Here is a 19,296-nt window from a genome sequence, read left to right on the forward strand (position 1 = left end):
AAAGCTTAGATGTCCATAGTAAAATTCCAAATCATTTTAATGATTTTTGTGACTTGCTGTGCATAAGACAGTGTCTCACTTCCCACAGGCCTCTGAACAGCTACTGGACAATAAAGGAGTAGGCTTGTTGCTAACCCAAGCTAGACCCAAGCCATCAACACTGAGATGAAATATCTCCATGTCCCATCACTCCTGGGGGGAATCTGTCACTTCTGTCTTCATAGGCTCAACTTGCTAGTGCTACAGAGTCTGTTTTCCTCAAATCCATTCTGCATTTGAGCCACAGAATCATTCAAGTGGTAGCACAAACAGAGTCTGTAAAAGAACTTTAAGGGAAACATTGCCAGGAGCTGGATCTTATTCACTAAGGCAGGCATGAACACAGAAATATGGAGGCTAGACCACTGCCACACAGAACAGAATTCTTATAACTTTACTGTGGGGTTGTTTATCTTCTTTGTAAAACAAGTCTGTGCATTGTCTCTAGTTTCAATACCCCTTCCTCCCACCATTTCCCTGCTCAGGACATAATCTCCTTATTAGCTGCCCTGCTTAGAATTCCAGATCGGATCAAACCACAGTTTGGGCCCCTGAGGAACAGACTGGGTTGGGTAAAGCAGGTCCTGAATTGTGTGGGTTTTCTCAAGGTTCTCATGACTCAGTAACCAGTTTGGCAGTGTCTCCACTGACACAGCAACAGTGCTTGGTTAGCCTGTTTGGATACTTCACTCTGTTCTGAAGCGAACAATACTGTAAGTAAAGAGTGAAGTTCCAATAACAGAGCAATTTTGGTGAGTCCAGATCTCTTATTTGCATGTTGTGACTTTCTAACTAGAGGGCTGATGAAGTTGCACATCAGAGAAATGCACTGTCACTCCACCAGAAAGCCGAATCCCCTGTGTAATCTCTCGGCACAGAGGTGGCTGCATGGCTTATGCAAACACTACACGCAGCATGCAAAATGCCTGGTGTTTGTTCAGCTGTGGCTGTTGTAGCACTGGTCAAGTGCAACTCCCAGACCATACTGGGTCTAATGATCGGGAACTGAGCTCTCCAATCTTGCTGCTGCCTTGATTCCAGTCAATGGAGACCTGAACTAGGAAAAGTTTGGATATACATAAAGGCCAGTTCTCTCTATTGAACTCTCTACGCTGTTGACAAACACTTCTGTAGATAAATTGTTTATGTAACAGTGGCCAGGCCTCCTCCTTGCTTAGGCTTGCTGTGAATTTACCCATAAGCTATGACAAAGTTGAAGGTCAGTAAGGGCAAGCGAACAGTTTACTTCCCCTTCTAATGCAGATGATTAGAGCCAGAAAACTGGTGTGCACCAATTTTCCATTCCCTGGCCAGAAAAGCAACTTTTTCTAATTTCCTGCCACTTCCTTGCCTATGAAACACCTTGGTTCTTAGTCTTAGTGCTAGAGAGCTGGCCTTGCGCTTCAGCTTTCCTCCACAAACAACGGCTTTGCTTGGCTGCTTACCAGATTCCTTATGATCAGAGACTAGTCGGAGAATGTCCCCTGGTTCTCCATCAATATTGAAGCAGACAGAGAACTTGCTGGAGGGAAAATCAATGACAAAGTGAGGGTCTCCATCCGCTGAGAAAACATGGAAAAAGAGACAAATGTGAGAGACTTACACAAAACTGCAGTGTCCAGGAATGTAACAAAACTGCTTTTCAAAGTGTGTTTGTCCCTGTTTTTATTAAGACCTCCTGGTTTGTTGTTGTTAGAGGGTTGGATGGAGTTTGCCAGGAAATGCCAAGTTTTGCTTTGTTTTTCACAAAGATTATTTTATTTTGTTTTGTTTTTCCTCACAGAAGAGGTTGGGTTTTCAATGAAAATTCAAACCCCAAAGCAGTCCAGGTGAAAATCAGGATATCTTCTTCCTGAAATATCGTTTCAGTGATTTATGGGAATTGTCACGCAGGTGTTTTATACTCCTCTTCTCCATACTGTGTTGGGAGGCTACATCCCCCACAGCACACAAAAATGTATCCTCTAATCAAGGACTGCTGCATGGGCACGCCTTCCTGGTCCTCAATGTCAGATTGGAGCAGTCAACAGCAGATTTTAAACAATCCCACGACCTTAATTTTTCAACAATCCTTGACCTGTCATCAACTACCAGATAGTTGTTGTTAATAATAAGACAAGCCAAAACCCTAGTTTCTAAGGTAAATTTGACCTTATCCCAGGAAATTCAAGTCTATATTCTTGATCTGGGCTTATTCTTCAGTGTTTAATGTATGAAAAAGATGTTAAATAGAGGTGCAGTACCAACAGGGAAATAGCAAAACACTACAGAATTTTCTTTTTTTTCCTTCGACAACACGTTTTATGTTTCAGCAACATTACTTTATAATGTTTTTTGACTAGTTCTAGTGCAGAGAGAACATGCTTCCTGTTCTCCCCTAATCTACAGAAGTCTCAAACATGAGGATCAAGTGTTGTAGATTATCTGCCTTGCTATGTTTCCTCACATTTCTTCTCATTACTGATCCTCTGTGTATTTTGGTTTTGTTTTCATTTTCCTCCCTACTCTGCAGGTCTAGTAAAAAGGATTTGGGCTCTTCTGTCAGGATGGTTATACTACAGTAGCACGCAACTGAGGTTTCCACAAACCAACCACTATTATTTTCAATTATTAAAGGCATGAAAACAGGCACTGACCTGAAGTTTTGGAGATTTTAATTCTTTGTTTATCTTGCTGTCTGTGTACACCTAGAAGTGGGGAAGGAAGGCTGTTACAATTCCTTATTGAGCAGCAGAAAAAGCCATAATACAATAATGTTCCCAAAATATTATTCAGCAAGATTATGGCACATATTCCTGCAGCTACTTTAAGCTTCATTTAGAATACCTTTTTTTCTTCAATAATTTCAACAGAGTAGTAAATGCTTCCAGGGGGTGAGTCAGGTGCCTAAAAGGTTTGCTCACCCCACCCACAATTAGCAAAAGCAATATGAAAATCTCAGCTTTCTCTTTACCACCCCTCACTTCATTGGCTAGATCATCCCTGTTGCCAAAGTCAGCCATGAGACATTACCTACGCAAAAAGATTTCTTACCAGCACATCGTTATTTTTCCCTCGTACCTGGTGGTGCCTTGTGTCCCTGCAAGCTCTGCAACTTCTCACCAATGCCATCAGTAGAAGGGCTGACAAACTCCTCTTGAGGTGGTTCTGAATGGAGCCCAGCCTCTCTCATCTTCAGAACGGTGAAGGGAGTAACAAAATTGTAAGTCAGAGCCATTGACTTGGCTTTCTCCATCAAATAGTCTTTTTCCTGATTGTCATCAGTCTTCAACCGGGAGTTAAGCAATTCCTTGATGGTGAGGTAACTCCATGCCCTCTCAATGTAATTTTTATCACCTTTGCCATCTTCCAGGCCAGGGACACCTCTGATGTCATTCCTGCTTGGCAGGTCAATAGCCACATCTGTTTTGAGGAGGATGTACTTCTTGGAGTTGCTAGCAGTCACCTCGACGTGGAGACTATCTGAGGTGTGGTTGATGAGTTTGCCAGCTATTATAATTTCAGAGCCATTGAAGTAGTTAGGGAAGAAGTTCTGGGTTACTTCTTCCACATTGTCTTCAGGGTAATCAACACGGATGTCAGAGAGAAGAGGTGTTCCTATTTCATCATAGAACCTTAAACAAAGACATATTTCTCACCATTAGTACTGTTCATCCAAGTGTATGCACACACTCTTGCACTTATACATGGCTAAGGACACAGTCAGACTATTTAATATCACTCCTAAGACATTCAGGAGCAGTTAGAGGTACCAGGCCCCAAATTTAACTACTGCTTCCACTGTAACTGGGCCCAGAGAGATGGGGGAGTTTCTACCCTTAGAGATTTTCAAAACTTGAGTGGACAAGGCCCTGAGAAATCTCACCTAAATTTGAAGTTAGCTCTTCTCTCAGCAGAAGGCTGGATTACATGACCTCCAGAGGTCCTTCTCAACCAGAATTATTCACTGCCTCATTTTAGTTTTCAGTGTTCCTTAGGCATCTAAACAGAGTCTCTTAAGTATGTTCAGAAGCATCCCAGCATGGTCTGGCAGTCATTTACCTTACTCTATGATTCAAGAGCTCTGCAAGGAGATATTTGTGACCACATAAGTTTGCTTAAGAGGGCCTGTTCATCAAAAGTAAATTCTTGGCTTCTCAGGCTCACAGAAAGCACCCTAGTTATTTCAAAAATGTACTTTGAAGAGATGCTGTTACCCGCAGTTTTCTAGTGGTATTATGCATGGTATTCCAGAGCCCGAAACTGTAAGACCAAGATGCTGGGCCCTCCAAAGGTGGAAAGTATCTGAACCAAAGCTTCTGAATCACTGGAAGAGCCCTAGATAATACAGTTTGGCATGGTCAGTGTGGGACAGGCAGGAACATGGTTTTCTGAGGGTCAGAGGAAAAAGAAAATCAAGAAGGAATCTCACTATACCCTCATAAATGAGGACATTTCCAAGGAATGGAGGAATCCTAACTACTAAATAGAGGAGGACTGGCAGAAAAGAACTCCCTGCTACCTTATTGCTGACTTTCTGTAGGAGCAAGCAATGACTTCCATGGAACCAGACAGTTTAACCCTATAATGCTTTATTAGCGTGACCTACCATACTTCTGAGAATGCTTTGCACTGGACAGGCCAGAAAGCCTTTACAAGGGGGCAAGGCCTAAGTTTACAGTACTGTGTTTTCCCTGCAGCGACGTGCTTTTGATGGATCTTCCCAAGCTCCTCCAAGAATGCCATATTTCCCATTTAAATGCCAGACTCCTCATCTCTTGGCAAGTCATTTGAGACTAATTTGGTAAATAAACAAAGAACTGGCCTCAGCCGTTTTTTAATTCAGGCTGCATTTATTTTTCACATCTGCTTAAACAGATTGTCTGGAAGCTAGAGTCACACTTTCCGTTTTATTCTCTCTCCAAGGAAACCCAAAGCCTGAATTGGTTGGCTTTATTTTAAAGTCTCTCAGAGCACACAGTGTCTTTGATGCAGAGACTCGATGCCTTTTAAAACATGAGTGAATTAAACCCGAGAACTTTCTGTCAAATAACTCCTGGGTTATAACAAATAGCGGAGTGAGGGATACAACCTGCCTTATAGTACAATGCAAGGAAGTATCTGTGCAAAAATACAACCCACTGACCACAAAAATCAGAAGTTACATTGATACCCAGGTAGATTTTTCCCTCCAACAGAGATTTGAATTGGCCTCCAGCAAGAGATTGTGCCTTTCTGTATAAGTTTGGCACCAGATGCCAAATGGATTTGCCCTCACTGAGCTTGATAAACAGTGAGCTGTTTATCAGATAGAGGTATTTGAACAAGTACTCGCAGTGCTGGGTTCCTGTGGCCCAAGCAGCCAGCACATCCTTCATTTGCCAGGGAATGCCACTCGCTATCCAAAATGCATGTCCTCAGAAGCAAATGACATGGGTGGAGTGGCAGATGGATCTGGTTTAAAAGGAAGACACTCTTGTTCACACATAACCACCACAGAAAGAAAAGATCTAGTGGAAGGTACATGGTCTCATTACTCCAGATGAATTAGACACTAGCTATGTGAGAGGGCTCTGCTCAATGACTGTCTCTTTTTGGTTTCTGAGGTTCAAAATGCTAACATTTTGGGAGTGAAAGCCAAACATTTTTGCCTGGAGGCACTGACACACTGCCTGACAGAGCTGTGGTTCAGATATCTTTTTGCTGTTCCTCACTAGGGTCTCCCCTTGGACTACAGCTCCCTGATCACAGGAAAGGAACATAATCTCTGGTCCTACTGAATGATGAGGATTACAGGAAACTTGTTGGGAGTTTGGGTCACAAAGAATGAGGGAATGAAGTGACTACATGATCATCCCAGGAATGACCCTGGTGTATTTTTCAAAGTCAAATATTTTAGAGTTTGGGCATAAGATTATCTTTTTCAAAAAAACCCAAAAAAACCAAAAACCCCAAAAAAACCCAAAAATAACTTTCTGCCCCAAACTGGGATTTCCATTCCTGAGTCTCTCCATGCTGTTTATGTTGTCAATTTGAAGTGAGCAATGCATCTTTTCCTCCTTCCGTCCACCTGCGGAGAGGTGGCATTGATGCCTCCCATCCCTCCAGGTTTACATACCCAAAACAACTGTCTGAATTAGGGAAACAAATACCTTGTTCTGAGGGGCTGGGAAGCTCCAGTACAGCTCAGGAGCTCTGCTAGGAAGGTGACAATTTCTGGGTAGGGATCCTCAGTATCTGATCATACTCTGCCTCTCTCAACCAGAAACGAACCTCAGAGAAACTCCCATCTCTTGTGATGTCTCCTTAGAGGATTTTGCTTCCCAAAACCCTTGCCCACAGGACCCAATCCAGATATAAGTACAGAAAAAGCAGAACAAACCCTTTGAGGTGGCTAGCTGCATCATCATCCTCCTGGAAATGCCTTGTCATGCCACAGTTCTCCAGTGCCATCCTCTCCAGCAGCTTGTGGTCTACGTCATTGCCAATGCCAATGGTGAAGAGGCAGAATTTATCACGAATGGCATCCTTGGTGTTGCTGAGGATTTTGGACGACTGTGTTTCCCCAACAGTGGGCCTCCCATCCGTGAGGAAGATGATCAAAGAGACGCTCCTGGCATCTATGTCATTCTGAGCAATGTAATCATTTAGCAGCTTAGCACCAGTCTGGAGAGCACCATTAATATTAGTCCCTGGGAAGGTACCAAAATGATTAGCTCATTTCTTCTTCTAAGAGTGGTACAAATAATTTCCCTAAGCTCCCTTTAGTAGGATGACAGTATCTCTGTTCATTAGGATGTTCCTTTTCTCTACATGAGGTTGCACTAGCACTTTAACTCAGTTCAGCTCTGTTACTCAGCACCAGTTTGGGATAGGTGTTTATAGTCTTATGAACTGAATTATGAATTGCAGTTTATTATGTGAAATTGCTGTATCCTTATATGTCTCAATGTACGATAGTCAGCCATGGTAAGCAGAGTCACAGCACATACCATGCCCTGCCAGTACATATAAAGACAGTTAAACTTAATTAGGGACTCTCTCAGATAGTATCTGAACCGGGAAAACAAGTTCTGCTCATTTTGTCTGAAGGGCACAAAATTTGAAGAGAGGAAAAAAACCTTCAAATGGGAAAACAAGTGGTTGGGTTTGTTCCTCAAACCCCAGGGGCTAACAAAGTTTAAAGGGAAGAGAAATGGCTTTGTTAGCTGGGGACCCTGTTTTGACAAAACAACTGGCTAGTGAAGAATGGAGCTGCCTGAAGTGGGGAGAGGGGGACAAAACAGAAAATAAATGAGGGAACAGATGTCCTTTACAATAATAGCCATGAAAAGGTTTTGAACCTCCTACTTGTTCAGAGAAAAAGAAAGCAGGAAAACAAGTGTAGGTATGTCCTTGCTCCATGTATTTTTAGTGCTAGTCAAAGCAAAGAGGGATTGATTGTGGAACCTTTGCAAGAGTAGTATGTCTGGGTTAAAAACAGCTCTCAGAAAAAAAGCAGGTGAAATGGATTAAAAGCCATACACCACAGACTCCTCCTCAGGGTCCAGAAGGGGATATCTAGGCAGATCATCAGCAAGGATGTGCTAGCAGGTCTGACTATGCATCATGTACCTAGAAACTTAGCGTGCACAGCTCCAGTGACTGCAGCAAGACAAGGAACAGGAAAGGGGCTAAGACTTCTGAAAAGTCCTCAAAATCCAGACTGTGTTTTTTGCAAAATGGTTTTGAACCAAAACCCTGCACCGAAATATCCTAATACTCTCTCAGTCTCCATCTAGAGCCAAAGTTTCAGAAGGAATTTTTTCCCAGAAACAAATGAAAACCATCCCATGTGGCAGATAGTGTCATTTCAAACCCAGCCATATCACAGAAGCTGCCAAGCACTGAAAACTGTCTTTTGCCACATGCACAAATATTTAGCAGCAATATTTTGTTCCTATTTCTTTGACACGCGAGTATGACAGAGGTGTAAGCACAGCATGTTCTTCGTGTGTGTGATCTCTGAGCCTCAGTGCATTCACAATCACTGGAAGGTACTCAAGCAACAACAGCACCTTTATAGGGAAAATGCAGAGTTAGCCAAAACTAAAGTACCACTGGCCTGTAGTGGAGAATCACTACACTTTCCTCTTGAACCCAAGTTAATCATTTCCTTTTACTTTTGTTTTCTGGCAGGTTCATGGGCAAACCCAGCTGGTTCCTGCACAGCTCTTCTGGCACTTCAGGAGTAAAAAGCTTTGTACTCTGAGTTTAGTCCCACTATTGGTAATTGTTTGACTGGGCAGGTCCCTTGACCACTTCCTAAACTCTTCCTCTCACAATACAAACAGTACAGCAAACCATCCTGTTTGCTGTGTTTTTCCATCAGAGAGTTTCCTTTGCTAGGAGTGGTCACTGCTCTGGGGCAGCCATGGGAAGGTCCTGTCTGACCTTCAACGAGCTGTGACTGGTCGCGATTTGCAAGGGGAAGGATTTGCATAGGTCATTTTGCAGCTCTCTGCTTACCTTGGGAGTGCTCGGCTAGGATGGGCACAGCTGCCAAAGTATGTTTGATTACAAACCTCAAATGTTTGATTACAAACCTACAAATGTTTTTTTATACTAGTGTGCAGAACCTCACAGAAGACCACTGAATTATATTCAAAATCATGCCTGCACTCTGTCACTGTTCTGGGGTCTCCACACCTCTCCCCTCTTCACTCCTGGCAACAAGGCACAAGCAAAAAAGGACAAGAAATTCTTAAGTGTCATTCTGGCTGCTCCTTGGTAGAGACAAGAAGATGACAGTACTAGGTGAGGAACCAGCTCTTGCAGAAGGCAATCCCACAGCCCACACTGGGTAGTTTCCAGCTCAGACAAAAGCATGTGCCTGCTTTTACACAGGCTTTCGGAAACTGCACAAGTACTGGCCTTGCGTGTCCTTCACCAGGATATGGTATTTTTTCCTGTGTCCTCAAGAAATAACCTTGGGAACTTTCCCACTCTGAGAGTCTCACCAGATAAATGGGAGAATGGGCCCAACTTGGGTTTAATAAGTATATCAGGTCATATGACTGGATCTGGGGACACCTTCCCATCATATACACTCATAAAGGGCACATATCCTTCTGTCACATAACCCTGAGTGGAGGTAGGGAAGGGGCCCCTTGTCATCTGACCTAAGTTCCAGTGTCTTTTTTATTGGTACATCCTACAGGACCAGCACTCTCCATTCTGTTGTAGTTAATTGAATAGCAAAATTAATCCCATTCATATCTCTGGATCTTACCTCCAGTAGGCGACATGTTATGAATGTATTTTTTGGCATCTCTTATATTATTTGGAGTAACTGGCACCAGCCGGTCCTGCTGCCACACCTTTATTCGGTTGGAAAAGCCAATGATATTGAAGTGGTCTTCAGGCCTTAGGTCCTGGAGAATTGTGAAGAGAGCTTCTTTGGTCTAGAAAGAGAAGAGAAAAGAGACCAGTAGGCACAACTGTCACTGCTTTAGCAGGCAAGAATTTAATTCTCAAAATGTTTACTGATCTTTTAGATATTTCTACACTGCCAGTTTGGCTTATGAAGAAAACTGCGATGTCCTTCCCTGTCTCAAGGCCTGATCTCTGTGGTGCCAGGTGCTATGCAAATATGAGATGAAAAAAACTCTTGCCCAAAAGATCTTGCAAAGCTGTGAGACACACATCTAGACTTAACTAAGCTTAAAAATCCTTCATGACAATTAGGATACAATCTCCCAGTGACTGGGAGAACCATGCTCTGAACTAAGGGATACTGAATAATGTTGACTAATACCAAAAAACCTCGTGAAGTTCTTCTAAAGCCCTCTAGACTTGCAGTAAGCTGTAAGTGGCATATAGTTAGAAAGGTTACTTGTAAGTTGAAATACCTCTAAATACGTCAAGCATGCACATGGTCTGTTCATAATTAGGATACCGATTGGTATATAGACTCCAATGAATAGTTCCAGCAATTCACAAATGTTTAAGCTAGTACGTTCAAATGAATAAGACACAAAAAGAAGCCCTGACTAGTCATTGCAGATTCTACCTGCTAGTCAGTTTTGTCCCAGGCATGTTGGTTTTCCAGCAACATACCAACATTATATTGCTTTGCCATTCATCATCCTACATAAATATAGGCAACCAGAGTGAGGAAAGCTGGTATCAAGACGCGTTCACAGCAAGAGAGGTTAAGGTTCCTGGATGATGGGAAAGACCACTGAGGATAAGCCAACAGTAAGAGTGCAGATGTGTCCAATTCTCCCCAGTGTGACCAACTTTGATTTAGCAGCCATGCAGCTGTGTTCACATGGAGACAAACTTCAGCTTAGCAAGACCAGCTGAGAGAAGATGCCCAAAGCAGCCTCTGTCCACACAAACATACCCTATAGCTGGATGCAAAACACATGGGAGGAATACAAGGCAATATCTGTAAGTAGAGAGATCAGCAGCTTCTCAGCTCTGCCCCTTCTTGGCCACCACCAAGCCTTTCAAATTCCAAGGAAAGCTATACAGGAAATAATATGGTGGACTCATCAGCATTTAAAGGCTTCTCTCATGCCTATAAGGGAAATACATGAAGAGCTTGTCCAGAAAAAATACAAAAGGTAATCAGCAGTGCCGGAAACCACATGTTTCTAGGCCTGATGTTTCTATGTAAAGACAGTTTGGAAAGGAGCTCAAAGGACTGATCAAGCTGTCATCAATATCCCTCTGGATTCAGCATTGAAGCTGATGATGCAATGATGCAACTGCAAACAAATCACCCACCACAGTGGAATCTCTAATCCTTCTAGCTGGTGACTTGTCTTCCAGTCCATCTGAAGTTAAGGGAAATATTTCCTATAGTTTCAAACATTTTAGAGCCAGGTCTGGAGTCCCTCCCTGCCTGTTTCTGTCCTCTGTATAAACCATTTTCCTTTGTAGGGATTGCGGGATTCATCCCTCCATTTGCTTAGCTGGAACATTTCTCCACATCTCACCGCCATGAATTTTATGAATGTTTCATAGACAACAATACTAAACCAAATGCTGGTGAAAGAGGCTCTTTCAAAAACAAGGGGAGAACCCCACTAGGTTCACAGCATGATGTGCACCAAATAAACCTTCAAGAAGATGAATGCCTGCCCCAAACATGAAGGCTGTCTCCCCAGTCTAACAGTCCATAGAAAACTTGCTAAGATGAGCTAAATGACAGTTATTTGAAAAAGGGAGGATTTTATGCTTTCTCATCTCTTCTTTTACAATAGCCTTTGTATTGTAAAAATGCATCAGATAATACATGACATCACCCTTCAGAGGGACACTCAAACATTCAGTCCCATTTTACAGAAGTGAAAACCGAGGCGCAGACTACTTTAGTAATGATGCCAAGGCCACAAATGGAGAGCTTTCCAAAACCTGGAGTTTCCAGCTCTCAATCCAGTAGGCCTTTCCCATTACAAAATGCAGAGAGACTGCATCTCACCTCCAGTGTGCTCAGAAATTCCTTTTGATATTCTTGCCTGTGTTCAGCCAAAAGAAAATGAAAAGGAGGAACATCACAGAGCAGCAGTGCATTTGTGTGTACACAGCATCCAAGCTAGAATTGCAGAAGGGTCAGGAGGGAACTGAAGCAGACTTTCCTAGAAAACGCAGCACTTCCCCGCACCCTCATGCAGGGGCCAAATGTGGGGCTGGGACCATCTCTCTCTCCCCTTCTTTCATTCTATCTTTCTTTTTTGTCTCTTATTTTTGTCACAGTTGAGTCAGGTTTTTTTCCAGGAAAAAGTTCTGTCATATTTTAATACACACGCACAGACAGCCTGGATTCTGGCATCTCTATCATGTGCTTGTCTCTGCAATTTAAAAAAACAAAAAAACAAAAACTTCTTTGAATTTGTATAATATATATATATACACACATACAAACATATGTACAAGCGTGTGTATGTGCACATGGTTTTGCTCCAAAGCAAACAGAATGAGGGAGGCCATATGGTTCATTGTCCTGTAGCTTTTACCTCATCCTCTGTAAAAATGAAGGGTGGGATTCAGCTTTCCCAACTCAGTCATCAGTAAGCTGGGCATTGCATCTAATCCCTCTCCAGGCACGGAAAGACACCTCCAGAGAGTAATCCATCCCATCTGTTTTGGATAGGGTTTAGGATGGGCTGAGTCATTGTCTGGAAGTGCCTGTCTCCCAGCATTGCCTCCAAGAGGCTGAGTAGGTCAAATAAAGAGAAGGTGGGACTCGCCTCAAGACCTAATCCTGCCTAGTCCTGAGCATTATAGTGCTTGCTGGAGCCAAAAGGAGCTGAACTGGCTCTCCACCTCTCCCAGAGTGCTCTGAATTGCCTGGCTCATCTTGTGTGTTTCCATCTCTCCCCCCAACCCCGAAGGACCTCCAGGTTTATCCTAGACTGCAGTCCTCAAGGGGTGGCAACACACACTTTGCTACCAATATTCCTCACCCATAAATGGCCTGCGAGAGAGACGTGACTTCCCTCCAGAGGGCTGGATATGATTCAGAAGCTGGCAGGCAAAAGCTACTTTAAATAAGGAGAACATCTTGCTAAAAGTGCACTGTTTGAAATCCTTAAGTACACTGCTATGACTGAGTGCTCTTGGTGCCCAGCCCTCTCCTCCAGTCTCCACCAGCCCCCAGGCAAGGATTTGCAAAGCTTTTCGTGTAGAGAGTGCCTGGCAGCAGCTTCAGTCGGGACATGGCAGCAGGTTTCTCATTCTGGCCTTGTAAGGCTACAGCTGGAACTTCTGGCTCCCAGGAGCCAAGGGCTGAGGCTGCCGTGGGATTCCCAAGCTGCTCCGCTGCCGATGGGGTCTTTGCACTTCGACTCCCACCTTGCCCCAGTGAGTCATTGCATTGCAACTCCTGCCTCTCCTTCGAGGCAGAAAATTAACCATTTCTTCCCTGGTGAAGGCCAGGTCATTCCTCCATGGCTGCACATATGACACTGATTCATTTTGGGAATAAGCTGGGCACAGATCTAACACACTCACACTGCAGAAAACCAGTTTAAGGGTCCAGTGCCCTTGTGTGAGGTGCTGTAAGGTGAAACACTTCTCCCAACATGTTTGCCTGGTTAGATGCACTTCTGTGTGGAGGGTGGAGCAAGGATTAAAGGAGAGGGTCGCAGGAAAAAAAAAAATAATCCATTTTTGCCAGTTTGGAATGGTTTGTAGCTGTCAGAGACATATTTTAAATGAGGATTTAAAAGAGGATAACTTGGTGGGAGAAGATTCCATGGCTGCCAGGAAATGAACACAGTTTTTATCTGTGCTTCAGAAATGATAAGAAGCTGAAGATGGGCTCACACTGTCTAAATGACCTACGTGCAAATAGTGTCTTCTCAAGCCTACAAGGTCAGGGACAAGCCAGCTCCCAGCCACCACTCTGGTCTTCGTTGTTACCTCCTCACTGATACCTGGACATGCAACACAACTGCTGCTTTTCTGGTTCTTGCTTGCTAATGGCCCTGCATCACGGCCAAGATGATTCAAGGCTGTACGACCCCCAGCAACAGCAGGAAGAGAACTCCCTCAGCTACGCTCCAGTTCAACTGGGAATTGTCACCTTTGTACCTGGCCCTTGGGGCTAGCTCTGACAGACCTCACTTTGCTTAAACACTGGTGGAGCAAAGCATGGGAAGACACACACTCCCATGGAAGAGCCGAGAGCCTTCAGCCCTTTCTTGGGTCAAAAAAGCTGCCTCAGAGACATCTGGGATGATGTCAGACCATCTGGGCACCTTTTAGGAGGAATCTGAGTCCCGGTGACATTTCTCTCACAGTCTCGTGTTTGTTTGAGGAGCAGGGTGGGGGTGAAGCCTGGCTACCCTGAAAGCTGTGCAGTTCAAAGGGAGACAATGTGTGGTTGTTAGATGCTGTGGCATTGCCAGACATTGGCCCTGCTATGAAGCAAGGGGGGGATTCAAGCACCTCATTATAATGCATGTCCCAAGCCCACGTATTCACACTTTCCATTGCCTAGGAGCACTTGCAAGTGCTTCATCCTAGGCCCACATCCTCTGTGCAAGCTTCATGCCAGCCCATTGAAAAAAAAATATTAAAAAAATGAAAAGACTTTCAGTTCATGCTGAATCCAATTCTGTATGGATAGTGGGTCTCTGCAGCACTGTAGTGTAACTCAGCCCCTCTTGGAGACGGCTTCCAGATGCAGAGGGAGCTCTCCCAGCACCCACCCTGCCAGTGCCTCTGAGATCACTTGGCAATCCTCAGCTGCACCCTGCACGCCCATACACAGCTGCCATCTGCCCTCGCAGCGGCTGGGCAATGAGACATCGACACCACTGAAACAGCCCCTTTCCAGCTTCAGCCAGCACCAGGGAGCCATGTGGGCTCGAGACCAGTCAGTCTAAAGAGCATGGCTAGCAGAGAAGAAAGCATTCACAATCAAAACCTTTGGAAAAACAGTACCCATCTGCTGAAAGAGATGCGTGAGAACAGTCTGCAGATAGCAGACGTGGGACCATCTGCAACCATATGCTGAAGGATGCCACAAGTAGAAGACAAAATTTCAGTAGCCTTTACTTTGTCCTTCCAGATCCCCTGTCACAGACCATCTTTGACAAGAAAGGAGCTAAGGCACAAGATGTAAGCTCAAAGGGAATTAGGAACCCGTAGCTCTGTCCAGTAACTTGTCTGAGATTGCAACTGTGCAGAGAAGGGCTCAGAAACTAGATCTCCAACAGCGAGAAGGAGAAAAGTACAAGTAAATATGTTGTTTGGCAAAACACTGCAAGGAAACATAGGGAGAAAAAACAGAAGAGCTCCCCCCTCACCTTCAATATCCTCTATGCTTTGGTTCATATCCTTCCCTTACCAAACATGCACAGGCAGTTGTTAAAAAGGTCCAGAGCCGGCTTTTCCAAGCTACAACAGCCATATCTGTTCAAATCTGCCCATAGTCTGTCAGAAGGATTAATACTGTGACTTAAGGAAAGGCTGGCATCAAAGTTGCACCTGAAATGGTGCTATCGAGGTCAGACAAGGTACTGCCATAGACTTGGTTTGGGATCTGGTAGCCAAGGGAAAGGCAGTGTGAGCACCACTGCCATTTTATGGGGAGGAGCTGAGGTACAGTGACAGCAAAAGTTTGGGCAGTGTTATTCCTGCTGAGGTCTGAAGCCACATCTTGTGAGTTTTGCTTTCCTCTATGTCCCAGTTTCCTTTCTGCCCACATAATGCAGATCACATGCCAGTTGCCAGCAACAGCGACTTTTGTACCAAAAATGGGGTTTAGCCCAGAAGTGTGTCCTTGGATTTTTTTACCTTCCTCCATCTCCCTCTTGGGGAGGACAATGTGCCCTTTCTTCCTCTGCAGGGAGCATCGTGCAGTTCAGGGACTGCAACTAACCCTCTCCCTGTCAATGTGTATCTTTGTGCTTTCTTCCTGGCAGACACTGATCACGTAACCAAGGAAAACTCCTTCACAATTCTGGACAACAAGCATTTTGTATTACACTGACACTGGCCTGTGGCGGGAGGGAGTTTGATTGTAGAGCTCTGGACAATAAAGGTCTGTCTCCGGTCCGTGGTCCAGTCTCTCCCGCCTGAACATCACAGATCCCTTTCTAGTAACTTGAACATTGCTGACTCCCTATATGGCCTTAGAAAAAGTTGCTTTGTGGTTTCCTGGTCTGCAAAAGAAATACTCCATCATTTACAGCAACTGTTTCTACTACCTTTTCTGAAAAAGATTTTCCACTTCACATTGAGTAAATCACTTAGTTCCACATTCATCCAGGGCATTTAAGCACTGGATTTCTGCTCAGTGGAAGACAAAACTGTCTTCAAGGATGTGGACAAGTTTAGGTATCAGTTGGGGTAACTCACTTCTCTAGCACCCAACAGCATGGTGAGGATAAATACATGAAAAACTGCAAGATGATCTGATTTCTCAGGAACTGGAATTTCATGTGCCAAGAGGGCGGAGTAGATGCTCAGTCTTTACAATCTCATTGCAGTGTTGAGGATATAAATAAATGCTGGTACGAAGTTTCAAGGAGGCAAGCTCTTATCAGCACCAAGCATCATTACTTCAAGCATTTATCAACCATGCAGTATGGATTACATTTGGAGCAGTAGAAGTTTCTGTACAATAAGTCAAAGGGAAAAGTTTAAAGGCTGCCCCACAGTGCCATACTGAAATAAACCCACTGGAAACAACGGGGCTACCCGGGCAGACAGCCAGACTGACACAGCAGTGTATGAAGGCCACATTCTTGTCTTGTGCTTAGCTCATTTTAAGTGGGATCACATCCCATAACATGCCAGGCAGACACTCAAACCCCCACCCTGTCAGCATGACAAATAATTTCCATGGAGCTAGCAGCAAAAAGGTCAACACCAAGGGAAAAGCGCCCCATGCCCTCAGCGCAGATCTTAACATGTCTCCCTCTGCCCATCCCAGGAGTTAGTGCCAGTGCCTGAAAACTGTTCCAACTCAGGACTTTCATTCTCCGTCACACAGATCAGCTGCCAACACAGTGCTGGGAAAAGCTGACATGCCCAAGAGGCTATCCACAGCACATCCCCTCAATTTCAGCAACATTAGCTGCTACATTATGCAGCAGGAGTGGGACTGAGACACAGGTTGCTATGCTTTTCATATCGATTAACCTCCATTCTTCATCACATTGCCACTCTCTCACAGTGGGTGCCTCAGCAGTCAGAAGCCTGCCAGGTTTGAAGCTTTCTAGCCCCTTCTCAGAACATCCTATCTGTGCATGTAACCTTCTAGGAGACACATTGCTCCTTCACAGAGAGATGTTTCCCCTCCATGAAGAAAAGATCTGTGCTATTTCACCAACAGGAGATTGCACCATTCCTACTCAGTGAGAAGGTATTATTTCTCCATGAAAAGGAGTGCTGTACTTCCACAGAGATGAAGTATCTGTTATCCCTCTGCAGAGGCTGTGACTCCATAGCCACCTCCTCTTATAGCCCTGGCCCTTTTTCATTGAACTGTGATACCTCTTAGTTTTAGAAACACCTTCCCCATTTTCATCTCCAGTGAGTGAGGGATAGTGGTGATGGTTGGTTGGTTGGAGCAGAGACCCAGCGATTTTGCTCAGGGTTAGCATTAATCAATTCAAGAGCACTAAACTGTTCTTTAAAAAAAGCAAACTTGCCTGTTTTCCTACCTGAAAGTCTGCCACAGGGCCCTCGCAGCCCTCCAACACCTGCTTCCCTTCCCATTTTCCCCATTTTGAAAACCCCTCAGCATCTCCAGGATCCCCACTCCCTCCTGCACATCCCTGCCTCCAACCCTTCCTCTGCCCACATCCATCCCAAGCTATTGCCTCAGACACGAGCACGGGCCAAGTCTTTGCCCAAAACTCTGCAGAGAAGGGAGCAGATGTTTTGCAGAAGATGAAGTCACTACATCAGGGGTAACTATCCAAGCAAAAGCTCTCCCCTCATGACACAGGTAGTATCATATCCCTCATTCCTAAGGGACCTCAAATTACATCATGTGGACCTCAGAGTCAGAACTGCCTGCGAACACTGATGACTTCATACAGTAATATAACATGGAAGACCTCACTCAGCAGGCTTCCACAAGAGGTCCCACAAGCATTTCTGAGCTTCAATTGCTCTTCACAGTTAGAAACAGACTGTCCCAGTTGAGCAATGCGTAGTACACACCCCATATTAGGGTAAAGGGGTATTTACTTGGAAACGGCAGTGTTGTTGCAAGCAGTATTAGACTAATAGCTTAAGTCTTGGCAAAGATCAGGTGTCTTTTAGACTTGGGGGATCTTGCACAGCCATAAGCCCAGCCATAGGTTTGCCAGCTAAACAGACAAGACTCCGCAAAGACACAAGCGCAGACAAAGAAAATAACCTACCTAAGTTCACATAAGTGATCCATGATGAAAACACAAACACGAAGCCAAGTCTGGCTTCCAGGTATTGCTCCAGCAACTGCAAAAACACAATTCCAGCTTGGAAAGGACTATTAGAGAAACCCAGACCTACAGCTTCATAGACTTGCACGTGTAGGTCAGGGCCTTGAGCATACTAGTAGGCTTTAATGGCTCTGACCAGCCCCACCTGGGGCCTCCACCCACACTCCCATCCATTTAAGCTTCAGTCTGGGCCCTCAGTCCCAGTCTGAGTCTCAGACTAAGAGTTATGCTGTAGCTGTCTCTAGTTTTGTCACAGCTGTGCCTGGTCATAGATCTCAATGACCCTGATCCATGGACTGACTTCCCAGCTTGATTTAGCCCCTTCTTTTACACCATGGACTTGTCTGGTGATCACTGGGCTGTGTCTGCCACTTCAGTAGCACCTGTTTTCAGTTCATCCTTTGATGAATTCAGCAAAGGTCCAGCTGAAACCCTTGGGAGAATTCTCAGTGTCTTCATGCGGTTTCAATTCAAGCCTCAGCAGCATCTCCATGCCAAACTCTGCATTTGCCTTTGCATCCTATTTACTCTGAACCCAATTAAAGGACTTGCTATTTATAGGTGGGCTTGGGTATTCCTGGGAAACTCTGTCTCTACTTCTACTGCCTCAGCATGGAGCAAATCAGCTGGGGGCATGTTGGCTATTAGTCCTGAGACCAGAAGCAGATACTCCTTGTCCTGAACACCTGAGGGCATCTTGCTCTGAAGGTTACTTGTTTCTCTGTATGACCCTGTCATTATTTATAAATTTTAGGGTTTGGGTAAGGCAGATTATTTTGCTGCGTGACAGCTACTTGCACCTTTTGTGGAGCTGGGCAATTAAGGTCTATATGGATCTCGCATCTTATTTACTGTAGTAGTTCCTATATTCTGTATTCACATCTACAGGGAGGACTGAGATGACACAGCTGTTGTGTATTCACAAGTAGGAGGCAGCTGCATGAAGTTGTCAGTGCTGGGAAGACTGCATACAGCTCTTCATTCACTCAGGCTGTTGTTTTCCAATAGAAATGGAAAAGCTGACAAATCTTTCCTCTTCACAGCTTTAAACTCACTAAAGGCTGTAATTAGAATTAGCTTTTTTTCCAAAGTTCCCTGGTGATTTAAGGTAGTTCTCCTGGGTAGCAGTCATTATTTGGACTAGTAGTCAACAGGCTCGCAGCCAGCTCTGCAGCAACCAACAGAAGTCAGTGGAGTCTGGAGTGAGAACATTGAGTGTTGAGGTGTTTGTCCGCTCTCTCACCACCCTGAAACTACTCAGCGGGACTCTGCGTGCTGAGGCACAGAGGTTTAGGGATATGTGTATATAAGGCACTTGGGCCCTCAGAAGGGCTCAGACAGT

At 44.6% G+C, this 19,296-nt stretch overlaps 1 protein-coding gene across 1 annotated transcript in view; it reads right to left on the reverse strand.

The window, feature by feature from the left end:
* ITIH5 (inter-alpha-trypsin inhibitor heavy chain 5) overlaps positions 1–19,296 on the reverse strand; it is a 49,605-nt gene that overhangs the window by 5,682 nt on the left and 24,627 nt on the right. The window contains exons 8-12 of the mRNA XM_030015714.2: positions 9,290–9,461; positions 6,401–6,710; positions 3,100–3,653; positions 2,676–2,726; positions 1,485–1,601 (exon numbers count right to left, since the gene is read on the reverse strand). Coding sequence (XP_029871574.1) covers positions 1,485–1,601; positions 2,676–2,726; positions 3,100–3,653; positions 6,401–6,710; positions 9,290–9,461 — 1,204 coding nt within the window. The remainder of the gene's footprint in view (positions 1–1,484; positions 1,602–2,675; positions 2,727–3,099; positions 3,654–6,400; positions 6,711–9,289; positions 9,462–19,296) is intronic.

This window comes from Aquila chrysaetos, chromosome 5 (assembly GCF_900496995.4).
Source record: "Aquila chrysaetos chrysaetos chromosome 5, bAquChr1.4, whole genome shotgun sequence".
Classification (NCBI taxonomy): Eukaryota; Metazoa; Chordata; class Aves; order Accipitriformes; family Accipitridae; genus Aquila; species Aquila chrysaetos.